The sequence below is a fragment of the Halichondria panicea genome, chromosome 16 (genome assembly GCF_963675165.1).
Source record: "Halichondria panicea chromosome 16, odHalPani1.1, whole genome shotgun sequence".
In the NCBI taxonomy this organism is placed as follows: Eukaryota; Metazoa; Porifera; class Demospongiae; order Suberitida; family Halichondriidae; genus Halichondria; species Halichondria panicea.
In genome coordinates this window covers 1,593,893-1,611,339 of record NC_087392.1, presented here as the reverse complement: position 1 = coordinate 1,611,339, position 17,447 = coordinate 1,593,893, and the positions used below count along the sequence as shown (strand labels likewise).

At 42.3% G+C, this 17,447-nt stretch overlaps 5 protein-coding genes and 2 long non-coding RNA genes across 9 annotated transcripts in view; 4 read left to right on the top strand and 3 right to left on the bottom strand.

The window, feature by feature from the left end:
* The window catches only part of LOC135350661 (E3 ubiquitin-protein ligase HERC2-like), a 50,408-nt gene extending 48,272 nt beyond the window's left edge, over window positions 1–2,136 (top strand). For all 3 annotated transcript variants that reach the window (XM_064549523.1, XM_064549522.1, XM_064549520.1), the window contains exons 54-56: window positions 104–391; window positions 508–1,536; window positions 1,706–2,136. In XM_064549523.1, the coding sequence (XP_064405593.1) occupies window positions 104–391; window positions 508–1,536; window positions 1,706–1,936 (1,548 nt within the window). In that variant the 3' untranslated portion in view covers window positions 1,937–2,136. The remainder of the gene's footprint in view (window positions 1–103; window positions 392–507; window positions 1,537–1,705) is intronic.
* A 94-nt stretch (window positions 2,137–2,230) lies between these two features.
* On the top strand, window positions 2,231–10,091 carry LOC135350696 (E3 ubiquitin-protein ligase HERC2-like). The gene is made up of 12 exons (XM_064549561.1): window positions 2,231–2,451; window positions 2,520–2,816; window positions 2,970–3,121; window positions 3,384–3,559; window positions 3,665–3,792; window positions 4,666–4,810; window positions 5,110–5,309; window positions 5,415–5,542; window positions 6,370–6,517; window positions 6,817–7,016; window positions 7,122–7,249; window positions 9,703–10,091. Exons 2-5 carry the CDS (start codon window positions 2,774–2,776, stop codon window positions 3,765–3,767), a joined length of 474 nt encoding a protein of 157 aa, XP_064405631.1. The 5' UTR covers window positions 2,231–2,451; window positions 2,520–2,773; the 3' UTR covers window positions 3,768–3,792; window positions 4,666–4,810; window positions 5,110–5,309; window positions 5,415–5,542; window positions 6,370–6,517; window positions 6,817–7,016; window positions 7,122–7,249; window positions 9,703–10,091.
* On the bottom strand, window positions 7,277–9,229 carry LOC135350704 (uncharacterized). The gene is made up of 2 exons (XR_010399235.1): window positions 8,530–9,229; window positions 7,277–8,471 (listed from the first exon to the last, which is right to left on the bottom strand). It is a non-coding gene; the product is annotated as an uncharacterized LOC135350704 (long non-coding RNA).
* LOC135350702 (uncharacterized) lies at window positions 10,006–10,622 on the bottom strand. The gene is made up of 3 exons (XR_010399233.1): window positions 10,481–10,622; window positions 10,299–10,355; window positions 10,006–10,179 (listed from the first exon to the last, which is right to left on the bottom strand). It is a non-coding gene; the product is annotated as an uncharacterized LOC135350702 (long non-coding RNA).
* A 15-nt stretch (window positions 10,623–10,637) lies between these two features.
* On the top strand, window positions 10,638–11,340 carry LOC135350697 (zinc finger CCHC domain-containing protein 10-like). The gene is made up of 3 exons (XM_064549562.1): window positions 10,638–10,765; window positions 10,834–11,025; window positions 11,126–11,340. The coding sequence occupies exons 1-3, from the start codon at window positions 10,683–10,685 to the stop codon at window positions 11,259–11,261; spliced, it is 411 nt and encodes a 136-aa protein (XP_064405632.1). The 5' UTR covers window positions 10,638–10,682; the 3' UTR covers window positions 11,262–11,340.
* A 12-nt stretch (window positions 11,341–11,352) lies between these two features.
* Window positions 11,353–15,614, bottom strand: LOC135350671 (FHIP family protein v1g243165-like). Its single transcript, XM_064549532.1, has 7 exons — window positions 14,578–15,614; window positions 14,282–14,440; window positions 13,926–14,012; window positions 13,652–13,822; window positions 13,443–13,522; window positions 12,178–13,381; window positions 11,353–11,907 (listed from the first exon to the last, which is right to left on the bottom strand). Exons 1-7 carry the CDS (start codon window positions 15,346–15,348, stop codon window positions 11,440–11,442), a joined length of 2,940 nt encoding a protein of 979 aa, XP_064405602.1. The 5' UTR covers window positions 15,349–15,614; the 3' UTR covers window positions 11,353–11,439.
* Window positions 15,615–15,659: 45 nt separating this feature from the next.
* LOC135350691 (vacuolar protein sorting-associated protein 26C-like) lies at window positions 15,660–16,701 on the top strand. The gene has a single exon (XM_064549555.1). The coding sequence runs from the start codon at window positions 15,713–15,715 to the stop codon at window positions 16,601–16,603; it is 891 nt and encodes a 296-aa protein (XP_064405625.1). The 5' UTR covers window positions 15,660–15,712; the 3' UTR covers window positions 16,604–16,701.
* Window positions 16,702–17,447: the final 746 nt, after the last annotated feature.

Sequence of the window (17,447 nt, the reverse complement as noted above, 5' to 3'; positions counted from 1 at the left end):
TGGTGATCCAAGCTTTTGTGATCATAGAAGAGATTTCAAACTCGAAAAGATGCTACACTAGATCAGATCATGCTTTATACATGTACATGCCCTTCCTATACAGGAGCTCCGTATTCCTGATGAGGTCCACATTGATCATGTGACGTGTGGCTCTGCTCACAGTGTGGCCTGGTCTTCCATACGCCGCAAGATAGTGTGTCAGCTGCCAGACAAGGTTCCCATGGAGTTCAACCATCTACAAGGCATTTCAATGCCTGTCCTCAGAAACCGGTTGATCCTGTTACACCAGTTCTCACACCTCTTCTGCAAGAGTCTCGCTCTATTTGGAGTACACGATGGAACCTTCGAAGGATTTGAGAAACTCAGATGCATTCTCCTATCCAATGCAAAAGTAAATAGCGCGTACAACTTTGTTTTGTAGCTCACTGTAATGACTTACTATATCACAGTGTTTTATTGCGGTGATTATACTGTATTAACCATAATTATTGTATCTCCACCTCTTAGGAAAATGCCTTCAAACGCGTCATCAAGGCCACTATGACTCAAGGCAAACAGCATGGACCAGTCATCGAGCTCAACCGTGTCCAAGTCAAGAGGTCACGAACGAGAGGAGGCCTGGCAGGTCCCGAGGGACTGAATTCTGTATTTGGTCAGATGTGCTCCAAGTGGAGTATTGTGGGCAGTGAAGACCTCCTCCTTCCTCACAGAATCTGGAAGGTCAAGTTTGTAGGAGAGAGTGTCGATGATTGTGGAGGAGGCTACTCTGAGTCCATCGCTGAAATGTGTGATGAACTCCAAAACGGATCAGTCCCGCTACTCATGCAGACTCCCAATGGACGAGATGACGCTGGAGTCAATCGTGATTGCTTCATTATTAACCCTGCCGCCAACTCTCATATACACACCAACATGTTCAGATTCCTCGGAGCTCTAATGGGAATCGCTGTTCGATCCGGCTCACCAATAAATTTGAACCTTGCCCCGCCTGTTTGGAAACAACTTGTTGGACTTCCGCTAACCCTTGCAGACCTCTCTGAGATCGATAGTGACTACGTCCAAGGTTTGCTCTTCATTAGAGACAACCCTGAAACATTCTCCGGCATTGAGTTCACAGCACCAAGTGCAACTGGCTACGAAGTTCGATTACATCACTCCTGGACTCACGTGACACCCGAAAACAGTGAAGAATATGTTCGTCTCTCTATGCATCTTCGTCTGCACGAATATGATGCTCAGATCCAAGCAATGAGAGAAGGAATGGCTAAAGTGATCCCTGTTCCACTCCTCTCTCTGTTCACTGGGCCAGAACTTGAAACTATGGTGTGTGGTAGCACCGAGATATCCATACAGCTGCTCAAGTCTGTCACAACGTACAAGGGGATTGATGCGACGGCATCTCTGGTTCGCTGGTTCTGGGAGGTGATGGAAAATTTCAATCAAAGTGAAAGGTCTCTGTTCCTGAGGTTTGTGTGGGGACGGACGAGGCTTCCCAGAACAGCTGCCGACTTCAGAGGAAGAGATTTCGTTCTTCAGGTTAGTATAAATACTTAAAATGTAATACTTAATCATTGTTCTACAAATTGCCTATACTTACCTACATACATACTGTACGAAACACCTTCTTTTGTTCCCTAAATAGGCGATTGCTCACACACATACTCAACACACTCTCAGCCATACCTACTTCTTGTTTCCATCACAGGTTCTGGACAAATACCACCCCCCTGACTACTACCTGCCCGAGTCCTACACTTGCTTCTTCCTTCTTAAGATCCCACGCTACTCGTGCAAACCAGTGCTGGAGGAGAAGCTTCGCTATGCCATCAACTTCTGCAAGTCTATCGACACAGATGATTACGCTAGAGTGGGGCTACAAGAGGGACTGGGCTTCATGGGGGACGAAGATGATGATACAGTTGCCGAGGAATCATAAACTAACTGTACCCTTGTTTATGTGTGTGTGTGTTGTGTTCACATCATCAAGCTAAGATTCTCTTAATTAAAATTTTAATTGTTAACCCATCCCATCGTTGTCTTTTGTACATGTTTGTAAATTCATCATGTTTCTAATTGTATGCACTTTAATACAAAGATGTACATGTAGTAAGATTAACATTGTGTTTGAAACATAAATTGAAAGTGATATGAATAATGTTAAGACTTTTTGCTTTGCCATTCCTTTCTTTCAAAGGGGTCGCTCCATACCTCATGATCCCTGCACAATACTCTGATGGATTACTGAGATCATAATAATTTTATGTACAACATAATTATAATAGCATGATATAATAATATAGCTAGTGTATATTACAAGCATGTACAAGTACGTATACAATGCATATGCATGCACTTGTTACATCCCATGAATGACACATTGATACCAGGCTGTATTAATTTGCTCCAGGGACATCTTAGTCTCGTATAACTTTTTTTCATCTCGTACACAAGGTAAATTAAGCTGTTTGTGTGTGTTTGCTGATGTTGATTCCTCCTCACCACCTCATTCCACTCCACAGGAGATCCAGAGCAGCAGCTTGGAGCGACTCGTAGCCTGCATGGCTGGACCATGCACACTAACATCAGTGGTACCAGACCTAGAGTCCAACACCAAGGATACACCACCACCACCACCACCACCGACCCAACCTCCTATTACCACGGCAACAGAGGAGGTCAGCGAGGAGTGAGGAGACGCTGTGATGGTGTACGATAGCTCATCTGATTCCAGTGGCAACTCAGACGACCCTGAGGGCCGAATGTGTTATCGAGTATGACCATTATGTTCTCAGATTGTTATCAGTTACTGTGTACAGGTATAATTATAGCTGCATGTACACATAATGTAATACCAAAGGCGTACATCCTTGGTATTACTTTAACATTGTATTTGCTAGTGTTTTCTAGGGGTCAGATTACTGGGGTAGGTTTGTTCAAGATGCCTCTGTCTACTGTTTCTCTATCCTTAGCAGATGACAAGAGCTTCAAGAGTCGTGAGGATTTCTCCAGTGGTGATGAGTATGCCCGCTATGTGAGAGACTGCATCAGTATGGGCATGATGGTGCGCTGCTGTGAGGGCTATAAGGAGGTGCGCCTCGGGGACATCGGACGTATCATGAAGGTAGGTGTACAAGTACATGTACCATTGTTAGTTGTTTTATCAGGTGATTTGACCCAAGTATTAGGTCATTGCGTTTGTGCACTCTTTGTCATGAATATTGTGTGTGTTTGTTCGGTACAACAATGATTTTGCTGACTCCTACACATACTCATACAAATCTCTGTGCTGCATTGTGCTGAGTATTGCAGTGTCATTTGTATTAGTCATAATTATGTTCCACAATGCAACCACCCTAGCTCACTCCTATAGTCCCCTCATCCAGGTTGACAGTGATGGTCTCCAAGACCTGAATGTGCAGGCCAACTGGCAGCAGAAGGGTGGCACTTACTGGGTGAGGTTTTGTCACTGCGAGCTGCTGGGGGACATTGAAGCGCCCGAAGTGCTCTCCTTCAAACCAGGGGACAAGGTTCGCGGCAAGAGAGCCGTCATCACTCCAAAGTGAGTGTGTGGGTGTGAATAGTTTATAGCACCAGTAAATCATGTGCCTTTCTAAATACGTCTTTGGTGTTATGATTGCTACAATGGATTGTGGATACTTTTCAGAGTGTGGGTGTGGTCTGCTCCATTAACTGGAATGGCACTGACGTGTGTGTGGACTTCCCAGAACAGAATAACTGAACTGGACTCATCTCAGAAATGGAGCTAGTGCCAGGGATACACCCAAGACACAGGTACATGTACAGATGCATTATGATAGGTTTTATGTCCGATAAAATCATGTAACATAGTGCAGCTAGTGCTTATTGGTACATGTATACGTACGTATAACGTAATTCAACAAAAAAGTTTAGCGTGTGTTCAAGTTAAGTGTCTCAACTAAGTTTTTCTCTAACTTCTATTGAATGTCTCAAACAAGACAACTCACACCAAGAGGTGGGTTTTTTCTCTAGCTGTAGAGGTATCTTGACTACCAGATTCCTTGTCACTTTTGTCCTTCTCTGACAATGTTTGTTGGTGACTACCAGATTCCTCGTCACTTTTGTCCTTCTCTGACAATGTTTGTTGGTGACTACCAGATTCCTCGTCACTTTTGTCCTTCTCTGACAATGTTTGTTGGTGACTACCAGATTCCTTGTCACTTTTGTCCTTCTCTGACAATGCAATTTTTTTGCAAAATTTTCTGCCTATAGAAACCAGCATAGAAACCACTTGCGGCATAGATACGAAAAAATAATAATAATTTGGTAGTTTTTTCTGTTTTTGGTGGCTGGAATTACAATATTGTATAGTAACTGCTTCGAAACCATGCATGCACATGTTGTCTAGTAAATTTCCCACAAGAATCACAAATGTCTCATTCAGCATGTCACTATAAAAGCGAATCATTGGGTGAAGAGTGGTCTTCAGTCTCAAAAAGGTCACTTTGTCCCAGTGCAACATGCCATATATTGGCCCTACAATACGCCATATACTGCATGGCACTGCTATATTCGTTTGATCTCAGAGGTCAAAAGCCGTGAGGCAACAATAGAGGTTACATGTAGATAGTATTGGGGTAAGTTTGTTCGAGATGTCTCTATCTACTGTTTCTCTCTCCTTAGCAGATGACAAGAGCTTCAAGAGTCGTAAGGATTTCTCCAGTGAGTATGCCCGCTATGTGAGAGACAGTATCAGTATGGGCATGATGGTGCGCTGCTGTGAGGGCTATGAGGAGGTGCGCCTCGGGGATATCAGCCGTGTCATGAGAAGGTAGGTGCATGTATACATGTACAATTACCATTGTTAGTTGCTCTATCAGGTGACCCAATTGAGTATTAGATCATTGCTGTTTGTGCACTCTTCTTTTGTCAATCAGATTAATGAATATTGTGTGTGTTTGTTCGGTACAACAATGATTTTGCTGACTCCCACACATACTCTTACAAATCTCTGTGCTGCATTGTGCTGAGTATTGCAGTGTCATTCTCTCTATACTATTAGTCACATATCCCATACATATCACGTACCCCCCTATAGTCACATATCACATATACCACGCCCCCCTATAGCTCACTCCTAGCCCCCTCATCAAAGTTGACAGTGATGGCCTCCAAGACCTGAATGTGCAGGCCAACTGGCAGCAGAAGGGTGGCACTTACTGGGTGAGGTTTTGTCACTGCGAGCTGCTGGGGGACATTGAAGCGCCCGGAGTGCTCTCCTTCAAACCAGGGGACAAGGTTCGCGTCAAGAGAGCCGTCATCACTCCAAAGTGAGTGTGTGGGTGTGAATAGTTTATAGCACCAGTAAATCATGTGCCTTTCTAAATACGTCTTTGGTGTTATGATTGCTACAATGGATTGTGGATACTTTTCAGAGTGTGGGTGTGGTCTGCTCCATTAACTGGAATGGCACTGACGTGTGTGTGGACTTCCCAGAACAGAATAACTGAACTGGACTCATCTCAGAAATGGAGCTAGTGCCAGGGATACACCCAAGACACAGGTACATGTACAGATGCATTATGATAGGTTTTATGTCCGATAAAATCATGTAACATAGTGCAGCTAGTGCTTATTGGTACATGTATACGTACGTATAACGTAATTCAACAAAAAAGTTTAGCGTGTGTTCAAGTTAAGTGTCTCAACTAAGTTTTTTTCTAACTTCTATTGAATGTCTCAAACAAGACAACTCACACCAAGAGGTGGGTTTTTTCTGTAGCTGTAGAGGTATCTTGACTACCAGATTCCTTGTCACTTTTGTCCTTTTCTGACGATGTTTGTTGGTGACTACCAGATTCCTCGTCACTTTTGTCCTTCTCTGACAATGTTTGTTGGTGACTACCAGATTCCTTGTCACTTTTGTCCTTCTCTGACAATGCAATTTTTTTGCAAAATTTTCTGCCTATAGAAACCAGCATAGAAACCACTTGCGGCATAGATACGAAAGAATAATAATAATTTGGTAGTTTTTTCTGTTTTTGGTGGCTGGAATTACAATATTGTATAGTAACTGCTTCGAAACCATGCATGCACATGTTGTCTAGTAAATTTCCCACAAGAATCACAAATGTCTCATTCAGCATGTCACTATAAAAGCAATGATTTGAATCATTGGGTGGAGGGTGGTCTTTGGTCTCAAAAAGGTCACTTTGTCCCAGTGCAACATGCCATATATTGGCCCTACAATATGCCATATACTGCATGGCACTGCTATTCGTTTGATCTCAGAGGTCAAAAGCCGTGAGGCAACAATAGGGTTACATGTAGATAGTATTGGGGTAAGTTTGTTCGAGATGCCTCTATCTACTGTTTCTCTCTCCTAATTAGCAGATGATAAGAGCTTCAAGAGTCGTAAGGATTTCTCCAGTGAGTATGCCCGCTGTGTGAGAGACAGTATCAGTATGGGCATGATGGTGCGCTGCTGTGAGGGCTATGAGGAGGTGCGCCTCGGGGATATCAGCCGTGTCATGAGAAGGTAGGTGAATGTATACATGTACAATTACCATTGTTAGTTGCTCTATCAGGTGACCCAATTGAGTATTAGATCATTGCTGTTTGTGCACTCTTCTTTTGTCAATCAGATTAATGAATATTGTGTGTGTTTGTTCGGTACAACAATGATTTTGCTGACTCCCACACATACTCTTACAAATCTCTGTGCTGCATTGTGCTGAGTATTGCAGTGTCATTCCCTCTATACTATTAGTCACATATCCCATACATATCACGTACCCCCCTATAGTCACATATCACATATACCACGCCCCCCTATAGCTCACTCCTAGCCCCCTCATCAAAGTTGACAGTGATGGCCTCCAATACCTGAATGTGCAGGCCAACTGGCAGCAGAAGGGTGGCACTTACTGGGTGAGGTTTTGTCACTGCGAGCTGCTGGGGGACATTGAAGCGCCCGGAGTGCTCTCCTTCAAACCAGGGGACAAGGTTCGCGGCAAGAGAGCCGTCATCACTCCAAAGTGAGTGTGTGGGTGTGAATAGTTTATAGCACCAGTAAATCATGTGCCTTTCTAAATACGTCTTTGGTGTTATGATTGCTACAATGGATTGTGGATACTTTTCAGAGTGTGGGTGTGGTCTGCTCCATTAACTGGAATGGCACTGACGTGTGTGTGGACTTCCCAGAACAGAATAACTGAACTGGACTCATCTCAGAAATGGAGCTAGTGCCAGGGATACACCCAAGACACAGGTACATGTACAGATGCATTATGATAGGTTTTATGTCCGATAAAATCATGTAACATAGTGCAGCTAGTGCTTATTGGTATATACATACGTACATATAACGTAATTCAACAAAAAAGTTTAGCGTGTGTTCAAGTTAAGTGTCTCAACTAAGTTTTTCTCTAACTTCTATTCACAAGAGGGGTGTTTTCTGTAGCTGTAGAGGTATCTTGACTACCAGATTCCTCGTCACTTTTGTCCTTCTCTGATGATGTTTGTGGGTGACTACCAGATTCCTTGTCACTTTTGTCCTTCTCTGACAATATATACTGGGTGAAACAGCCACCCAGTACGGCGAGTATTGTGGAGCAAAGAGATATTATAACTGTAGCAAGATATGGTGTATTACTATTTGTGGTTTCAGCCAATATAAACAGAAATACCACCACAAGCAAAACAATGGAAATTAGTACTGAAAAGTAACTGATAGCTGAAAAAATGATGGTAATACATTTTTTTGTATTATCCCGCGCCTCAGCGCTTTTATGGATCTCACTATCAATTTCGTATGTGATGTTGGTCATTACCATTACACAACTGGACAACAGTGACACATAGAAGACCAGTACAGATAGTGTTTCGATTGGCATAATGAACAGCATCAAAAATGTTGGCAGTACGTTTAGACCAACCATATATGCGAAGTAGAAGAAATTAGAGAAAAAAAAGAAGGAAGCACATTTGTAAGCGAAACAGCAATATTTTGTTGCTGAGCTTGAAGGTGATGTGCACACATGTAGGTGTGGTTGTGGAAGATCTTTTGAGCAGCAGAGACCAATAAAAAAAACGAGAATAAATACGGCAATGCCAACAACGCCAACAACTAGCTCCAATACTTTAATTACCACATGACTTAGAACAGTATGGTCTGTTATTCTTTTCTCATCGTTTATTTCGATGCATTCGATATATACTGCATGCACAAGAAAACAGACATCAGCAATGTTGACAAAAAAAGCTACAATTCCAAAAGAAAAGAACACCGCCCTGTTTACCTCAGGTCGTTTTGATTCGGCTTTCAGCAAAAATTGCAGCACCTTGCACGACATGAAAATTGCTGCTATAGTTATAGTAATTGTAATCGCTGTTAAACTCCAGTTAAATGAGTAGGCATCACACATATATGCTTTCTCTTCATCCTTGTAAGTTATATGACCTGACTGTGCTTCTTTTGTATACAATTTAAGCTGCATTTGTAGAAATAGAATGCATGACATTGTAAAGTAAATTTGTAAAAAAACTTACCCAAGGTGTGATATAGTCGAGTGCATAATCGATTTCATCTGCACTAAAGTTGTGTCCTGTTATGTTTAGGTGTAGGATACTTGGCATTAACATCTGATGATTTACTTCTTTATGATAGGCAATGGGTCCCGTAAAGAGTGTCTCAATCATAAAAGGACTTGCTATTGTGTATGCAGCGTTATTGCACCAGCCTCTGACACCAAAAAATGTTGAATTCCCATCGGTTGAATTCTCATCTTGTCCAGACACGATAATATGATAACTAACCACGGCGTCGGACGCTGGATATCGGTTGCTTGAGAAAAAAAGTTGATTGAGTGCAAAAATGTTTGATTCTTCCTTGATTAAGGCTTCTTCAAACGTATCGATAATCTGCTTACACCTTTTGAACTGACCATACTCGCTGCACAAATCTGTACAACTACCTGTACCTATCAGTACGAGGAAAACTGCAAATGCTTGATATAGCTTCATTTTTCTCTTTAGCAACTGGATGCAAACTTATGCAGTCGAGTACTTTTGGAAAAAGCTGCGTGCTGGCTGTGTGTATAGTGCTAGGCTATAGTTACACTGCACTGACAATTTCTCCAAATGAGTGACTATATAAATATAGAAAACACAGGAAATCAGGAAGTCATAACAACCAAACTGCAAATCAGACGAAAAAACATGACAATGCATGTGTATAGTTACTATCAAAGTTTAGTCAGCTGACAGCACGAGCCAGCACGTTGACTAGGCAGGCAGTTCTAAACTTTGATAGTAACTAGAAACACATGTGCATTGTTTTTTTGGCTGATTTTCAGTCTGACTTCCTGACTTCCTGTGTTTCTGTATTTATTGTCACTCGTTTTTCATATCAGTTGTCCTGATGATTAGCACACTCACAAAGAAAAGTAGCTGAACTTTTCTATTGAGAAAATAAATTGAAGTGAAGTGTAACTATAGCCTAGCCCTATATAGCCAGCTCGCCAAATTATAGCGCCCGCTATGATAAATGTTTTAAGAATAAAACGTTTGAGTCTCTAAGAAACAGGCAGGTCCCCTTGCTACGTGTGTACTTTACTACAAAATTTAGCATTAAATTGTTACTGTGTTGAGTTGGCAGATTCCACAGTTATGATAACTTTTACTGCACATGCAAATTCACACCCCACACACACACACACACAGGACAAATACCACCCCCCTGACTACTACCTGCCCGAGTCCTACACTTGCTTCTTCCACCTCAAGATCCCACGCTACTCATGCAAACCAGTGCTGGAGGAGAAGCTTCGCTATGCCATCAACTTCTGCAAGTCTATAGACACGGATGATTACGCTAGAGTGGGGCTACAAGAGGGACTGGGCTTCATGGGGGACGAAGATGATGATACAGTTGCCGAGGAATCATAAACTAACTGTACCATAGCTTGTTTGTGTGTGTGTGTGTGTGTTGTGTTCACATCATCAAGCTAAGACTCTGTTAACCCATCCCATCGGTGTCTTTTGTAATTGTATGCACTTTAATACAAAGATGTACACGTAGTATAAGATTAACATTGTGTTTGAAACATAAATTGAAAGTGATATTAAAGCTAGAATAATGTTAAGACTTCTTGCCATTGTCCTCCTTTCTTTCAAAGGGGTCGCTCCATACCTTCATCCCTGCATGGATATAGATGTAAAATATACAAGTCGACCATTAAATTGCTTCCACTATAATTTATATAGCATGCAGTATATACACGTATAATGATTTAATATTACAAGTACGCTGTGATTACCTCCAGGCTGTGTCTGCTCCAGGGACATCTTGTCTCGTATAACTTTTTGTTTTTCTCCTACACAGGAAAAAGAATTAAGATGCACATAACTGTATTCTTACTGATCAGTGCTCCTATAAGTTGCCATGCTGCAGTTTTTATAACAAATGGGTATGCATGTATAGTTAATTATTGCTACTCACTGTAATATCCTGGGTTTACCCTGGGAAGAATGACAGTTGGAAAGACAGTCAGTCCTATGAGGACCACTAGGCCACTCACAACCATCGTACTCTTGGAGAAAGCTGGACCTCTTCCACTCATACTGCTCAGATTCTGGTGGGCTGTTTTTAGAATAAATGGGCATCAATTGGAAATTCAGTGTGAGAGAAATAATTGAGAATCATGTCTTCTGCTGAGAAGAAAGCATTGCCTCCTACTGCCGTGCAGAGTGATGTAGCCAGGGTATATCTTGCCAACAGGCAGAAGTGAGTGTACTGACATACCTCCCTGTACTTTTAATATATGTCAATGTGTGTTGAATTGGTTTATACAGGAAGCAAGATTCTACCTCGTATCGATGTCAGAAGTGTCTCCAGTTTGGTCATTACACCTACGAGTGTACAGGAAAGCGAAAGTATGCGTACAGACCGTCTAGATCCAAACAGCTAACCAAGAAAGAGAAACTGGACCTAGAGCTTAAGAACAAACGGCCTGCCAAGAAAATAAATTCAAAAGAAAAGAAAAGGTACAATGTGACAATATCTCTTGTTTGTAAAAATATATGGCTTTAATTTGAGTGCACATAGCCATGCACATTATGATACAGTGTTCTTCTATCTCCCCAGGAGTCACAAGCGGAGGGTAAGCACCAGCACAGAGGAGAGCAGCAGTGATTCATCTTCTGAGGAGAGCAGTGGTTCTGGGTCCAGCTCTAGTGGGGAAGAGACTGGGTCCTCAAGCTCTGATTCATCAGATAGCTAAAACTAAACTTTAAATGCTCTTCTAACATTTATACTTGCCACCCATTCTATATTATGATATTACACTTTTCTTGTTCATGCACTACACAACATTTTTATTGAGGGAAAGCATGAGCTGTTGCATGCAAACACACGGATAAAAGAACAAAATTAATTATGAATTCCTACAAATAAAAATTTTAAGATCGGTGCAATAGTAGATAAGATGATGGGTTCAAAACAGAATGTTCTTGTGATAAAGCTGCCAGCTCTTTAAGAAACTCATCGAAAATGACAATTGCAAATAGTGTATCCGTTGGCACTTTCTTTTTCTTCACACGAACGCTTGATTTCAGTGAGGCTCCGTCAGTGCGTGCTCTACTCCGAGACACAGGCTGTAGATCATCTGATTGGTCAGGTATCTCCGGAGTCCTCTTCCTGCTGGGCGAGGGGCCACCATCGAGGGGAGGTAGTTCCAGGCCCATGTCAATACGAGAGCTTTGTCTGAGAAGTCTCGACACAATTTGTTGGGCAGCTGAGGGTTCAATTTGAGAGTTTCTAACTTGTGCTCGATAGATCATTGTCTTGCGTGCACGTCCCAACCTCTTCTCAAACCCGTCTTGAGTTCTAGAGTAGCTATCGATGGTGGTCTTGACAGTTTGTAGAACCTGCAAAACACAAGGACATAATCAATGCTGTATATAATATTATACCATGCATGCCCTCCTGATTATACTTGTAACACAGTACTGGTACATGTATGTACAAATGCTTACAGTATACAGAGAAGTTTATTTCTTGCAAGGCCTGAAAAGCAAACTATTGAAACTGTGTAGCATGCACTATAACATACAATGTCAGTACACATACAATGTCAGTACACATACAATGTCAGTACACATACAATGTCAGTACACTGTATGCATGATACAACTCACATAAAGGAGGTTAGGGATCCCAGAGCGCAGTACCAGGTGGTGGTTGAGTAGGAGTGACCGGAGGAGGGGCTGAGGGTACTCGGCCAATCGACTGATAAGCCTCGTCAGCAGAACATTCACAGATGGTGGTAACTGAAGCATATCAAACAGTTTTTCCAAAACAATTTTCATGAATAAGCCGATTTTGTCTTCAAATGTATTTCCAAATTGCTTCCTAGCCAGTCGAGGTGACGTCCTGTCCTTCACTGTGGCTCTCCTTCTTCGGTTTGTAGGGGAGACACTCGGAGACTCATCATGAGCTTGATCAGTGGACTTGGAAATGGCAGTATTTTCTTCCAGTTCTCTTTTAGGCCTCAAATTGTTAGCCCGTACATTTCTGGGCTGAGCAGAAACAGTAGTAGCTCGTGAACGAAATCGTCCAAAATCGAAATTGTCTTCTTCTCCGTCTCCTTCACTTGTCACTCGAACTCTTATGGCCACGTCCTCCATTTCTAGTGATTTCTTAACAGGTGGTGGTTCGTTTTCTAACTCCTGGGCCAAAGCTTCTTTCGAGATGATACACTTGTCATAGGGACTAGACCAACAGTGACAGCAGGTGGCACACTGCAAGATAGTATCCCTAGCAACCATCATATTCTTGAGATAAGCCACTTCCGGGTTTACGTACTCGAATTGAAAAGTAAGTCCATTCGATTTCGTAGAAGAATATTTACCGATCCCGACAGATTTTCGTTCTTCATCGACTCCATTGAGAGAAGAGAGAGGTTTCATTGTGGGTGTGGTTGTGATTCTACTGGGTGTGGTTTGCTGAGCAGAGGAAGAGCTGATACTGACTAGACTGCTAGTACTTGCGTCACTGCCACTGCGACTCCGCCCACTATGTGGAGCATCAAACGGATTCAGACTGGGAGTGCCCACTGCTGTATTGTTTAGGGGGGTTCCCTGAGATACGTGTGTGGGCGTGGGACGTTTGATAGGTGTCTGCCCCGGTAGGGGAGATGAGGTGAAGATAGGAGGGGGTGTGTCCTCAGTGTTTGGGGGAGGGGTGATCGGCCGTTGGATAGAATCGAGGAACATTCTCTCAGCATTGATACAAGCCGTGGGGATGAGTTGAAGGAAGCGTCTGGCAGCCTGAGAGTAGAGGTCAGGTGACCCGACAATGGCAAGCTGATTGGGCATCACATGGTGCCCTGGGACTAGGTACCTAGAAGGACAATAAAAGTGGTAATGAACATAAGGTTGGATATACCAGACACTAAACTTACTTTAGCACCAGCTCCAAGAGCACATCCTCACAGTTGAGGCTTAGCAGAACATAAAATAGCTCCAAAGTGACACCACACAGCTGCAATGAAAAATGTCACAAAGTAAAGTTATATTACTTACAAAGCTAGCAATGCTAATGCAATCAACAACACATTCAATCTACATTGAAGCTCATGTGAGTGTATAGTAATACTGAACCATACCGTACCTTGTGGTTTGAAGAAGATATGTTTTGCAGGAGAGAGTTTAGAATGGATCGGCCATCATGCTTACTCATCATCACAAAGCACAGGAACTCCCTCATTAGAGCCACGTCAGAGATATGTCTGAAAAACACTGTCAGATAGCCAGTGGCAAATATCACTGCAATTTCAGAACGCTGAAAAGAGAAGACATGGTAAAGGCAGTCTTTTCAGAGATACGTATTTATCGTGTGTACAAACTCGTCATACAAATACAGCAGCAAGTATAATTACACTAACCTGTAACAGAGCTGACCCCATGACTTGATTTAGGAACCCATTCCTGACGAGCGAGAGAACAGTCTCACAAATCACTGTAGGGGCCATCTATGCAAAGGAATACGTACTCTCACTTAATACATTGTACAGGTATAATTATACACACAATGGACACAAAAAAGGGAAAGTTTATTAACTAGTTCAGAGTTGGTACATTTTGGCCTATCCATAGATCTTAAACACAATTATTTTGCACCAAACTCTAGATAGCTATTGAAATTGAACTCTCTAGACTTAAGTTATCAAGTTATGGCCTCTCCTAGCTACTGTGGTGTGGCAGTCGTGTCTAGTCAATTGATAAACGTCTGGTACAGTACCTGTAGTACAGAGTTGCAAAAGCCGAGTGTTTGTGTGAACCTCGTCAACTCAGGCACAGTCTCCTCTATCACATGGAGGGGGGACTGCCAGTCGTCCAATGAGATTACTCGTGAGGTGGGCAGCTCACTGTAGAGTCCACTCAACCCAGTAGCGAGAACCTGTAGAAATTCAAAATATGAACACCAACAAAGTCACAATAACTATTTGATAGCATTATTATTATTACTTCAAAGCTCTAATGAACAACTTGATCATGTCACTTGATCATGTCAGTTATACATTTGAGAATACTCACCTGACAAAAGTTGCAGTCAGTAGCAATGAACCGACAAAGGTTGGTCCCTGAGAGTTGGTCAGCCAGAGAGAGACAGAGCAGCAGAGCATCCCTCGCTCGATTACCCACGTCCCCCATATCGTGCATGTGAGGAATGAGAGACGTCAACACAAGGAACCGCGACTGCATATGGACGTTGGACTCGACAAAGAAGAGGTCCAACAGAGACTGATTCTCCTGCACAAGTATGCAAATCTGATGGAGAAGGGGGATGAGAGAGCTCGTCAGCTGGGGGTCCTTGGTCCCCTCACACGCTCTCAGGAGCTTGTTCACAGGTCGAAGGATCTGTTGGTGAATTAAGAGTGGTTGTTGCGATCGAGCAAACACTTCCGTGAAGAAATCCAGTAGATATATTTTGACCTCCTTTGAATACTCTCTTTGTCTCGTACTGAACATATACACACTCTCAATGATATTCTCGTTTAGTAGATATTTGAGGCATGATCCAACTTGACCCTGTGACTCAGGTCTATCTTTCGACAGTAGCTTCTGTATGTTCATCAAATTGTCTCTCAGTTCTTCCAGAGCGAAGGGATTGAGGGCCTTGCTCTGAGTGAGCTCTTCAATGGCTAGACAGTATCGCTTCAACAGTGTAACATGAGCAGGCTCGTGATCAACACCACCATCATCGTCGGCAGACCAAGTGATTTCCGACACCTCTGGATCCTCTTCATCGTCGGTGTCATCAAACGGGTTCAGTGATCCAGTGCTGGGTAGTTTTGAAGTAGACATTACCTATATTGCTTAGTGTTCAGCACTCAATTAATCCAGTCAGGGCTAGGGCTAGGGCTAGGGGGAAACATATCAGTTCAGTAACGACTTGTTCACAGCTTCTTTAGAAGATTTGCAGCTTGCCAATCAATTGCTTGAGCTTCAAAAATAGTAGATCCTTCAGTTTATACTCGCCACCTAGCTCAAACAGCTCTAGCCAGCTTATAGCTTATGCTTAGTGGTTAGATCAATCATTCTTTCACACACACATGGATGTTGATATTACTCTCACTCCTTGCTTTCCGTTCAATTAGGCCGAGTGTCATATGATATGAAAAGGGGGTGTGGCTGGTAAAATCTTTGTGGAGAAGCTCAAGCAGCAGTCATGTCTTTAGACATCAAGTTAAAGAAGGCTAGCAAGGTCTACAAGGACGGGGATGTTGTCAAAGGTGTCTTGGAGGTTACTAGCAAGGGAGACCTCAGTCACAATGGAGTGACACTTACCATGGAGGGAGTGGTTACCTTGCAACTCAGTGCTAAGAGTGTTGGCGTCTTTGAGGCTTTCTACAACTCACTGAAACCGATCCAACTGGTTAGCTACAGTATCGACTTGGTGAAGCCTGGAAAGTTTCCTCACGGCACTACAGAAGTTCCTTTCGAGCTTCCTCTCAAAGCGAAAGGTGGGAAAAAGTTATACGAAACGTACCATGGAGTTTTTGTGAACATCATGTACAGTTTGAAAGCCGAAATGAAGCGCTCAATTCTCAATAAAGACCTTCAGAAAGTGTCCGAGTTTATTGTTGAGTATGTTGAGTCAGAGAGAGGAGAAGAAAAGCCTGTCGAATTCACGGTCACCCCTCAGTCGTTGGAGAATGTCAAGGATCGAGCACGAATTCCCGACTTTCTAGTAACTGGAACGATTCAAACTGTCAATTGCAGCATCACAAAGCCGTTCTTAGGGGAGGTGATCGTGGAGAGATCGGAGGCTATCATTCGATCCATTGAGCTACAACTTGTCCGTGTTGAAACATGTGGCTGTGCAGAGGGGTATGCTCGAGATCCAACTGAAATCCAGAACATACAGCTAGCAGATGGCGATGTTTGTCGAGGGATGAAGATTCCTATCTATATGGTGTTTCCGAGGCTATTCACATGTCCTTCCCTGTCTACTTCTAGTTTCAAGGTGGAATTTGAAATCAATATTGTCGTCATATTTCAAGATGACCATCTTGTGACGGAGAACTTTCCCATAAAACTGACTAGAGCTATTTCTTAATTGCCTAATTAATGTTGTAATTATTTGTGTCCTAGAAACTTAGATGTATGTGTATGTGCGCATGCACTTTGTCAAAAATCGTTCTTCCTCTAAAATTATTTTGACAAGTAAAATAAATAAAGTTCATGTACTTCACATAGCCTCATCACCAGGTCGATTTTTCTATGGTGGAGTGCTAGTAAAGAAAAATCAGCGTGGGGACGACGCTATAGGGTTAATTATTATTTATTTTTGGGATTCTTGCAGGTACGTATATAGACCAGTGTTCATGGCATGACATTTTGTCAAAGTCCTGAAAGAAATGTTCCCAATATCCCCATCAAATAGCATCAATGCAGCTTGGGTATAGAGTGGGCCTGAGCTAATTATACTTTGAATAATAGGCAGCATCTTGGAAATGTTGAATAATAGCCAAAAATACCAAAATTAACCGCAAAATACTATTGCGCATGCACAGAATGGCTCCAATACAACCATAACAGCAAGATCATCTAATTTGAAGCCTTCAAAGCCCTCAAGCCTTGCCTCAAGCATCAAATCTCACAAAGATTGCAATCCACTGTAGGAAGAAAGGATCTATATAGGACAAATTTATCTATTGTTCATGCTATTACATTGTTTATTTTTCCAATTTTTCTAAGTGTTAGACAAAAAACTTGAATAATAGGTGAGAGTTTCTTGAATAATAGGGAAGGAAAGTGAGAATAAAAGATTTGAATAATAGGCAAAATAAATTATTGATTGAATAGCTCAGGCCTAGTATAGAGTCCCCAATATCCCCATCAAAAGTAATGGCATCAATGCATTGGGTGTATATATATAGAGTGATTAGAGTCCCCAATAT